The sequence below is a fragment of the Camellia sinensis genome, chromosome 2 (genome assembly GCF_055761805.1).
Source record: "Camellia sinensis isolate YWXY chromosome 2, ASM5576180v1, whole genome shotgun sequence".
NCBI lineage: Eukaryota > Viridiplantae > Streptophyta > Magnoliopsida > Ericales > Theaceae > Camellia > Camellia sinensis.
In genome coordinates, this window is record NC_138962.1 from 96,430,017 (window position 1) to 96,442,075 (window position 12,059).

At 40.3% G+C, this 12,059-nt stretch overlaps 1 protein-coding gene across 1 annotated transcript; it reads right to left on the bottom strand.

Annotated features, from left to right (window-relative positions):
* On the bottom strand, nucleotides 1-1,569 carry LOC145815976 (protein FAR-RED IMPAIRED RESPONSE 1-like). Its single transcript, XM_082912252.1, has one exon. The coding sequence runs from the start codon at nucleotides 1,567-1,569 to the stop codon at nucleotides 1-3; it is 1,569 nt and encodes a 522-aa protein (XP_082768378.1).
* Between the last annotated feature and the right edge of the window lie 10,490 nt (nucleotides 1,570-12,059).

Genomic DNA, 12,059 nt, shown 5'->3' on the forward strand with positions numbered 1-12,059 from the left:
TTATATGTACAAATTGCTCCCTCCTCTCTGACAATCACGGCTTGACAGTACACTAATCTCTTCAACTCTCCTTGAACTTCTTTGAATTTTGCATTGGTGTAGGCTTTGTTGAAACTGCTTCTCGAAGCCATATATAGTTAGACAATCAAACAATTTGTGTCGAGACTTGAAGTCTGATTTCTTCTCTTTCTCTACCTTACTTCTCAACGCATTGTCATATTGTTCAACAAATTGTTTTAATGTAGTCTTCGGGTTGACATATTCATCGAAAAAAGCATTCATGCTTTCACTTCGTTGTGTTGTTGACATGCCAGCCCAAAAAATGTCTTTAACATATACAGGAACCCATCGATGCCGCTCATGATATAGTACCCCCAACCAGTCATTATCATAAAGATTGAATTTAGTAAGCATCTCTTCCCATTTTTCCTCAAATTCATCTGTTGTCAAACAATCATAAATTGCATTTTGCATAGCCAACTTCGTGGGTTCATACTGAGCATATCCTTTCAACTTCTCCGGTATTTTCTTCATTACATGCCATAAGCACCATCGATGCCGGGCCTGTAGAAAGACAATTTCTATAGCATTTTGCATAGCTCTGCACTGATCAGTTATGATAGCTTTTGGAGGTTTATTTGACATGCAACTTAACCACGACTTAAATAGCCAAACAAATGTGTCGGTGTCTTCACTAGATAACAATCCACAACCAAGCAAAATAGACTGTCCATGGTGATTGACTCCTACAAATGGAGCAAATGGCATGTCATATTTGTTCGTCAGATAAGTTGTGTCAAATGAAACAACATCTCCAAATGATTCATACATAGCCCGACTCCTTGCATCAGCCCAAAACAAGTTTCTAATGCGAAACTCCTCATCAACATCAATCACATAAAAAAATTTCTCACTATGTGCTTGCATCCTCATAAAATAACTTTGAAGTGATTCGGCATCACCTTCACCAAGCCTTAATCTTCTAGCTCTATTGATGTAATTCCTTGCATCTCGCTCATCAAATGTCAATGACTCGTATCCCCCCGCTTCAACAACCATTGAATGATAGTTCCTAGACACCCCAATCCCTGCTTCATCATTGATTTCTAATCTTCTCTTCACAGGAGTATGAATTTTCTTATTCATTGCAAAATGACGAGAGTCTGTGGGAATCAACTCATGATTATGCTCAACGTTAACTGTGGTTAACATATATGTCCCATTCTTTTGTAGAGTACCTCGTACCCTTGCTTTGCAACCAATTTTTGTGGACAAAGATGGCTTCAAAGGGTTCACTTCTGATTTCTTTTTTCTCTCCCCCGCTCGAGAACATTCAATTGCAAAGTTTTTTAATTCGCCATCATCTCCAAAATGTTGTGCTCTATGAGCTATAGAAAAGCCAACATGCTTAGCATATGTGGCATAAAATGTGTACACTTCTTCCCTTGAGCTAAAACACATACCCTTCTTCGGTTCTTCAACTTGTTTTTGAGGGGGTCGGAAATCAGATTCAACTTGTTCACCCTCATTTACTAAAGAATTGTCACAACCACTTGAATCAACCTCCATTCTACAAGAATCAAAAATGAAATTCAAATAGAATGATTTTAGAATAATAATTTTATAAGATCAAACATCAGCTAATCAACTGTACAAACTGTTGAAATAAACCATCAAACAAATTGGAACATCTGTGATGTGTAAAACTAATCACAGATGTTTATAAGATCAAACATGAGCTAAAATATTATAAAACTAATAATAAAATTATTAAAATAATCAAACATCTAATAATAAACTTTGTTCAACATATCTGTGATGATTGAAACATTGAAAAAGTTAGCATTTTGGTTTAATTTATCATATATCAATGCTACATGCTGTTGGTGTTCTCACACAGTGCCAGTTTCTTCTCCATTTCTAATTGCATACCATGATCTATCCAGTTTTACTACAGGTTCCTATACCATATATGCAGACCCGTTAAAATTTCTTGGGGTTGAGGTAGGTGCATGTATTCAAGTCGCAACCTATGAAAGATGGATCCAAGAAATTCCAATTGGAGCAATAGTGGAATTCAGGCCTTTTATTGAATCGAGTTGTTGTGTCCAACTTTAAAACCCCTGTTTTATCCGTATTATGCTTCCATACTTCCTGGTAGGATTCACCAGTATGGTGATAACATAATAACTTGTAATGGTCAAAAATTGGTAGTTATTTTCGCACCTTCTGTAATGTCCAAAAAGTGAATGACTACAATCAAAAATTTGATAATTACAAAGAAATTCTCTGCTTCAATTCTCGGCCAAAACAAACTGATAACATGCAGTCATGTCATCATTTGGGGTTATGAACAGATTTTATATACAACCCCAAATTATGAGCATCAATCATGACAGTTTCAGCATGGTTGATGTAGATAGAGAGACAGAGGGAGAATGAGGGAGAATCAGGGGTTTTCGAGTAACATTACCTGACAAAATGCTATGGTCGACGGAGAGCTATGGTTGACAGAGAGCTATGGCTAACGGAGGAAAGCTATGGTCGACGGAGGAGAGCCATGGGGGACGCACAATGGAAGGGAAGAGGGAAGACGTTCCCGCTTTTTTTTTTCCGTCTTTCTTTTCAGTATTTTTCTTGTCTTTCAGGTGCGTGTATAACACCTTCTTCATTGTGCGATTCTTCTTCAGATGCCTTCATTAGCTGCCACCTCAGAGGGGGTGGAGGGGGTCTTCAATTGAGGGGGTCTGTATCGGAATTGTTAGATTTTAAAGGGACCATTTAGCGATAATATTAAAAAAAAAAAAAATCAGAATAGGTTACATCAAAAGTATATTTGTTCTATGTGTACATCTACATCTATATCTATCAGAAAATGATATGGTGTGTACCTTTTTTATGGGTACATATAATACGTACTCTACTATCAAATGTGTAATTTTATTATAAAATTTTATACTCTTTTTATTCCAAAATATTAATCAATTTTTAAAAACGAAAAATTAAATAACATAATTTTCCTATTTTACTTTTCTTTTAAATTTATTAATAACACAAAAAGTATAATTATGACAGTTGATGTTTCCCAGAAAATATACTACCAAAGAATAGTTTTGAAAAGTTATTGCTTGGTTTCCAGTTTTTCAAAACACTTTTCAGAAAATTCTACTTTCTTATTTTTCGTGTTTTTTTATTTTTACTGAATTTTTTTAATATTTTAAGCATTTTTTTTTTTACTTTTTAGACACACCTAACATAAATACACCTAAAAAGTAAAAAAATTGTAAAAAAAATCTTTTAAAAATTCACTAAATACCAAAAATACAAAAAAAATACAAGAATTCAGTACATTTTTTGTATTTTTATGTATTTATTAATTTTTTAAAATATTTTTTCACAAATTTTTTACTTTTTAGATACATCTAAGTAAGGTGCATCTAAAAAAGTAAACAAAATGTTTAAAATTTAAAAAATATTCACTAAAAACAAAAAAACACAAAAACCAAAAAAGTCAATTTTCAAAAAACTTAATCCAGAAAACTCAAATCAAACACAGTGATATTTTTGAAGTATAATAATCGTACTGTCAAAAAAGTTGAGTGGTGCTACATGCACCAATTAGTATATACACTAATGTACTAACTAGTGTTATGATATCATTAATGATCCTATTTATTATACAAATTATAAATACTCAAAACCTTTAAAATTATGACACATCATCTGTTGGTACACTAGTGTGTACACTAATTAGTGCATATAACATTATTCAAAAAAGTTAGATTCCTTAACAGAGACTAATATTTTGGGACAAAAGAAGTAATATAAACCATAAAATATGTAACTTCAGCACAAATTAGAGTAAAAAAACGTCATAATCTTATAAACTTCCACAACATCAAACACAAAATTTTGAAAATTTTTATTACCATAATTTGTAACTATGTTATGCATTTTTCTATTAATATTATGATATTTTGTGATAAAATTATATATTTCGAGTGTCTTAAGGCAAGTAGAGTTATTAATGCCTGCTCTGCCTATCTATTCACTCTATATCAAATACAAAATATTTATCTATTTCCCAAGTGCGTCCAGAAAATTGGATTTTGGATGGTTCCATTTTTCGGAATTCAACTTTTAGAAAATTTTAGAACTTTTGTTTGGTTATCCCAAAGAAAAAAAATTAAAATCAAAATCAAAATCTAATTTTCTAGATGTAGTTGGGAAATTGAGAAAATATTTTGTATTTGGCATAAAGTGATTAGATGGACAGAGTAGGCACTAACGACTCTACTTCAAGAGGCTGCCTATTGTTTTCTCTATTACATCTTCACCAAACTTGTAGTACAAAATATATAATTTTATCATAAAATTTTGTAACATTAACAGAAAAATACGTCACAAATTAACATAATAAAATTATCTAAAATTTTCTACTTGATGTTGCAGAAATTTGTAGCTTAGCTATAACATTTTTTTTACATCATTTTGTAATGAAATTACGTATTTCATAATTTATGTTATGAAATTTTTATGATAAATGTGGGGAAGTATTTTGTGAATGATAGCACGTGGCTAAGGTGACGCCGACATGTCAGCCGAGGTGCTACGTGGCCTGGTCATGTTGCCGAGATGATCTCGGCTAGACCGAGGTTATCTACGGAGATACCAAAATTAGTAATAAGCAGATAAGGGACAAGAGTCCTAGAATATGGGAGGATCTCAGTCTAGATAAAGATAAGGCTCAAGAAGAGTTTATCTCTATCTAGATGAGGGTCCAAGATGAGCATTAAGCCTGAGTCTATTGAAGTGAGACTTCTAAAGGAATCAGGTCATGAGTAGTTATAAAAGTAAGGCACCCTCGTGAGTCTGAGGTAAGTTTTTCTTGTGAGTTTAAGCATTATTTGCTATCTATGAGAGATATTGTTTACTGACTTGATCGTCGGAGTGCCCCCAAGTGGACGAAGCATCACTGGATTTTCATCTTCTTGTTACAGGTTGTTGGGCTTAATCTATTCTTCCAGTGCTCTCCAACTGAGTTCTTCGTTTGGTTGTGTGATTGAAAAACTACACCCATAATATGGCACTATCAGTGGGAACTTAAGGAGAATATATAGCCAACAACGGGTAAAATGAAAAGATTGGGGATGATGTCCATAGTGAGAGTGGGGAACATGCGGATCCTAATATCGAGGAAGAAAACTGCAATAAAGAGGTACAAGATCCAAATCCCAAGAAAAATGACGTTAGAAAATAGGGTAACGCCCTAAAAAAGGGTGGCTGAGATGAGTATTACAATGAAGGCGACCTCCAGATATAGAAGGATAGATTCCTGAGAAAGGGCGGCAAGATAAAAGAGATGGCAAACAAGCTGGCAGAACTATAGTCGGTTTTCAACTTCATGATGCAAAATAATGTAATGTAACCATTGTTTCCGTTGCAAGACACGCCGATACCAGCGGTGAAGAATGATGCCTAGAAAGGACGACAGAAAACAATCCCAATAGTCCCAAAGTATAGCAGGGTAAAGGAGCGCTCACATCGGTCGTTATGGGATGTCAGGCGAACAGAGTTAGTAAGAGGTGAGTCGCAAAAGACATCACGAACTAAGGGGACCTATGTCAAAGAACCTCGGCATATTTAGGGGAAGGATCTTTGCTTTAATACAGTAAATGAAGATAAGTCCAAGAGGACACACAACAACACCGGGAGCAACGCACCAAAAAGGCTAAAATCTGTTGATAGCGAAGCTCCCGGCCGAATGAAAGAGGATTTAAGAGACTACATCCAGAGGAAGCGGTTCAACACCAAGATCACATCCTCCATCAAGTCGAGGACACTGTTTTCAGTGGAGTTGGCTACGTTTGAGGCCCCAAAGAGGTTCCACATGCTAAGGTTCTAGATATATGACATAAGTCAGATCCAAACTTTCATGTCGAGTTGTATTTAAATTCAATGGCTTTGTGGAGCAGGAATGAGCAACTGTTGTGCAAGGTATCCCCCTCATCCTTTGGTGAGATAGCATCTGATTGGTTCCATAAGTTGCTAAGAGGAACTGTGAAGAGTTGGGAAGGCCTAGACGAGATGTTTGTGGCTGGGTTTGTTACGAACAAGTTGCAGCCACTAAGGGTAGACTCCCTACTGGCTTTGAACATTAGCGATGGTGAAAGCCTTAGGGCTTACGCTAAGAGATATTACAAGGTGTTCAACCAGATTCCTATTTGTAACTAGGAGCTGGCGGTCGTATCTTTTAAGAACGACCTGGATGATGAATGTCCACTTCAGAAATCTCTGGAAAAAACCCTACCGAAAAGTATAGAGAAGCTCATGGCATAGATTGAGAAGTATGTCAAAGTAGAAGAGGACACGCAAGGAATGAAGACACCAAAACAAAAGAAGTGAAACGGCTCGCTAAAACGAGGCTGAGGTAATTCCGGAAAGGATCTTAATCTACAAAGTTCTGGAAAGGATTAGGAACCAGCCATATTACAGAACACCGAAGAAGTTCCCTGGCAAGTTTATGAGAAGGAGCATTGGGAAGCACTGTATTTACCACAATGAGGATGGGCACTTGACGCAAGGATGTAGGGCCCTGAAAATGCACTTGGAGGATCTAGTCAGATAGAGCCACCTGAGAGACCTAGTAGATGAGGCCAGGACAAGAGAAGAGCATACAAGGCTTTCCTAGGCACCAACAGCACCACCTCCACCACCACCACCACAATAAGCAGATGGCCCTCAGGTGATTAATGTGATTCATTCGAAGGTCAATGAGAATGATGTACGATGGGAGACCCAGAGAGTAAGGCACTTGCAGCATATGTATTAGGTCCAGCAAAAGAAGCTTAGAACAAATGAGTACCGGGGACCAATGGTTTCTTTTACTGAGGCAGACCTGAATATGGTGCAGCATCCACACAACGATGCCTTGGTGATAACTCTGAAGATTGGAGAATGCCAGGTGAGGCGCATACTGGTTGATCAAGGCAGTTTTTGTGACATCATGTATGTTAGATGTTACAAGAAGCTTAGCCTTCACCCAGATGATCTAGAACAATCCGACAGTGTGATGGTTGGATTCAACGGGACACCGACATGACCTCTAGAAGCCACAAATTTGGAGGTGCAAGTAGGCACCAAGAAAGTAAGCACGGGGTTTATAGTAATTGACACTCCCTCCCCTTACAATGTTATTTTGGGAAGACCATGGTTGCACACAATGAGGGTTGCTCCCTCAACTCGGCATCAGTTGTTGCGATTCCTAACCGAACAGGGGATTGATAAGGTTAGAGGCGATCAGGTGCAAGCGAAAAATTGCTCCATGGCAGCAATGCAACAACCCCATCGCGTAATACTTTATATTTAATTAATGACGGAGATTTGAATTTTATTGCCTACTATTATGATTTAATTTGGGAATTATAAAAATTATAGAGACTGATTTGTATACAATTTTATGGAAGATTTATTTAGAATTAGAAATTGAAAGCTTGATTGGCTCAAGAAAGGATAAGTAGTAAGTCGAATTATTTTAATTTCAAGTATCGGATCATATGAGGGTTTAATTGTGGACGCACCCTCGGGCTTATGCTACCACAGTTCGGACTCATTTGTCACGGTTCTTAATCTGATCTTGCAAAGTGCAATGCAAGACTGATAAATCACCAAAGAGTCCAAATTCGGCAAATCGTTTTTGGAAAACAGATTTTTAAGAAAGAAATGCCAAACATAGACTGCTTTGTCAGATACAGAATCGCCACTTAAATATTTATTTTGGGGGGTGTAGACACCCCATTTTTGACCGACCTTAAGACTCAGACATCACCAGTTGAGCACTCGGTGATATTGCATAATGTGCTTGTTCAGAAGTTTCGGAGTTGCGGCCGTGAGCCCTGCCTCCGGACTCCCGAACCCTTTTCTGTGCCTTGTCTCGGTTTGCGAACCAGACTCGGTTTTCTCTGTTTCTTTTCCTGAGGGGAGGGAGAGGTCCCGTAGACCATCTCTCAATGTCCGTAGGCTACGTTTGGTGGCCGTAGGCCATTTTTCCCATTTCGGAGTCCGGTTCCCGGTTTTCGGAACCGTTGGCCGTGTGCCTCGATTCGGGACCGCTTAACCATCTCCTATTGCTCTAATTTTTGGCATACATCTTATTTGCTCCCTTTTGAGGGACACTGGGGTCTGAGAAACCCACTTCGTGGCCGAATGCCACTTTCGGTGCTTAACAGCCCATTTTCGGGACCCCGAACTGCGTGTTTTGGCCCCGGAACATTCGTTTTGCATCGGTTTTCGTTCATTTTTGGCAGGTACCTCTGTTTTATCACCAGGAAGGTCACTGAAGGGTGGAAGGCCAGCAATTGTTGCAGCAGCCAGTTATCTCTCCTCCGGAGCCTCCCGGCGCCCGTTTTTCCAACTTCCGGGCTAATGTTGAATACCTTGGAGCTAATGTTGTCAACTTTCAACCACATATCTGTGATCTACACATCTGGGAGGCCCCTAAAAGTTCATGGCCGGCCATTAAGGTTACCTGACCCTTTTGACCCCTTTCTTCCGGGCTAATGTTGAACCCCTTGGACCTTTTTTCTTGAACTTTCAACCACATATCTGTGAACTACACACATGAGAGGCCACTAAAAGTTCATGGCCGGCCATTAAGGTTACCTGACCCTTTTGAACCCCTCTTTCCGAGCTAATGTTGAACCCCTTGGACCCACTTTCTTGGACTTTTAACCACATGGTTGTGTTGTACACACATAGGGGTACCTCTCCAGTATCTGGCCGGCCAGAAAATCACATTGACCCTTTTGACCCCTAGCCGACCGGCTAGGGGGTGTGGCCGGCCGGCCACCTCCAGCAAAAGTGTTAGGCCGGCCGTGCTCCTTGCACTATGCACTTTACAGCTGTGGGGCAATATCCCCCAGATATTTTCTGTATCCGGGGGATATTTTGTGGGGGAGTTTTACTCTCCTTCTCCCCCACCTTTACACCCCATTTTGAACCCTTATAACCAGCTGATGGCCTCCTTTGTAAGGGTTAGAAAATTTACTCTTCAAGTCTCCATAGCCAACTCCATCTTCTTCCCTCTCAATTCTTGAAAAAACCCTAAGTCCCTAACCATCATTCCTTCTACACCACCAAGCTCTACCACCACCATCTCATTTCCAGCAACAAGGAAGGATTCTTGAAGGCTAAAGAAGCTGCAAATCCATCCAAGAAGCAACAAAAGTTTGAATCTTCAAGGGTAAGTAACACTTTTACCCTTTTGACCCTTTTTCTTGATCTATTTCTAAGCCCCACTTCCTTTTTGTTTCAAGCTCCGGCCCTAACTGAAAAGGGCCATCTTTTGAGCTCATCTTCACTTCTCATCAAGGGCTCAACCCTGTTTGAGCCCTCCATAATACACTTGCTTCATTGATCATCTTGTATGTCATAGTTTTGCATGCTATTTTTGACCCATGAGAAATTTATTTTCGAGCATGTTGTAAACTGATATAAGGCTTATTTTGAGTCCCTCTTCAACATTGGAGAAGGGCTCAACATTTTTTGGTGTCTCCATGTGTCACTTGTAGTTATATCCCTTATTTGGCCCCATTTTTGCATAAATTGGTAGCCCTCTTTGCTTCTGTTTTTGGACCTTGGTCCGAACTAAAAGTGGTCTTATTTTGGCCTATACTTCATGTTTCATTAACACTTTTTTTCTGTTTGGTGATTATTTTGTATACTTCATGTTATAGCACCTTTTGAGCCTTGTTTTGCATCACATTTTTAGCATGTTTGTATACTGATTTTGAGGCTGCAATATACTGTAAATGTTCATATTTTTGGTCCATCTTCAGTGTTTTAGAAGGAAATTTTTCAGTTTGGGTTTTGCTTATACCACTTGCTTCATTACCCCTCTTTTGGCCCCTATTCTTGCATGCTATTTTTCCCTTACCTATGCTTGCTGTTTGACCATGTTTATAACTGTGAAAATGCATCTTTTGGGACTGTCTAGCTTCTGTCTTTGCATTGCATGTCCATGTTGTGCATGTTTGGCATAGCTATAGGCCATTTCGGGTGCCTAATGTCGCATTTCGGGACAATTTCATGCATTTGGTATCATTTCGCTACATTTCGGGACTGTTTTCCCCCATATTTTGTTGCTGAAATTCTGTTAGTATGCTTGCATATCATTTTTGCCATGTTTCATATCATTTTATCATTGCCTCGGTTTGCGTGCCCGTGTGCACGCATTTCGAGGCACCTCTTTTTTTATCCGCCGGCATCCGATGTGAGTGTGGCTGAGGCTCACTCATGTTGGTATAAGCCCATTTGTCATTTCCATGTCATTCCATCGCATTTTGCCATTGCCTCGGTTTGCGTGCCCGTGTGCACGCATTTCGAGGCACCTCTTTTTTTATCCGCCGGCATCCGATGTGAGTGTGGCTGAGGCTCACTCATGTTGGTATAAGCCCATTTGTCATTTCCATGTCATTCCATCGCATTTTGCCATTGCCTCGGTTTGCGTGCCCGTGTGCACGCATTTCGAGGCACCTCTTTTTTTATCCGCCGACATCTGATGTTAGTGTGGCTGAGGCTCACTCATGTTGGTATAAGCCCATTTGTCATTTCCATGTCATTTCATCGCATTTTGCCATTGCCTCGGTTTGCGTGCCCGTATGCACGCATTTCGAGGCACCTCTTTTTTATCCGCCGGCATCCGATGTGAGTGTGGCTGAGGCTCACTCATGTTGGTATAAGCCCATTTATCATTTCCATGCCATTCCATCGCATTCTGCCATTGCCTCAGTTTGCGTGCCTGTGTGCACGCATTTCGAGGCACCCCATTTTTATCCGCCGGCATCCGATGTGAGTGTGGCTGAGGCTCACTCATGTTGGTATAAGCCCATTTATCATTTCCATGCCATTCCATCGCATTCCGCCATTGCCTCGGTTTGCGTGCCCGTGTGCACGCATTTCGAGGCATCTATTTTTTATCCGCTGGCATCCCATGTGAGTGTGGCTGAGGCTCACTCATGTTGGTATAAGTCCATTTGTCATTTTCATGTCATTTCATCGCATTTTGCCATTGCCTCGGTTTGCGTGCCCGTGTGCACGCATTTCGAGGCATCCATTTTTTATCCGCTGGCATCCCATGTGAGTGTGGCTGAGGCTCACTCATGTTGGTATAAGCCCATTTGTCATTTCCATGTCATTTCATCGCATTTCATCATCGCCTCGGTTTGCGTGCCCGCGTGCACGTATTTCGAGACTCATATCATCGCCTCGGTTTGCGTGCCCGCGTGCACGCATTTCGAGACACATATCATCGCCTCGGTTTGCGTGCCTGCATGCACGCATTTTGAGACACATATCATCGCCTCAGTTTGCGTGCCCGCGTGCACGTATTTCGAGACACATATCATCGCCTCGGTTTGCGTGCCCGCGTGCACGCATTTTAAGACACATATCATCGCCTCGATTTGCGTGCCCGCGTGCACGCATTTCGAGACACATATCATTTCCTCGGTTTGCGTGCCCGTGTGCGCGCACTTCGAGGCATTTCATTTTCATAGCATTCTGTGTATGGTAGGACTATATCTTAGTTGCATTTCATGCATATCATGCATATTGCATCATGTCCGGAATAGGAGTTAGCCCGGGCACGGGAAACGAGGTACATTTCGTACTCCGAGTGACGGAGTGTGTCTCAATTCCCCAGTCACCGACACTCCGGATTATCCATGATGGAGTTAGGTTTTAGCTGTAGTTTCATGTGCATTCATCCTATATTGAGTTGTGCATTTCGGCTCCTCGGCCATCATGCCTCGGTATGCGTGATTGGTGGCACGAGGATCGAGACATGCATATATCTGTGCAAATACATTTCTATGCCCCTTTCCTGCTCTCTGTTGCAGCAAAATCAGGAATCAGCAACTTTTTGGAAATTGGCACGCATTTCAAGAACAGGTGTAAACAGAGGCTAATTGGGGCATTCCGGTGGATTTCTGCGCAAGACAATCCAGACATGCACCATTCATCAGAAGCAAGGCAGTCCCTGGCTTGCACGCCAGTGTTAT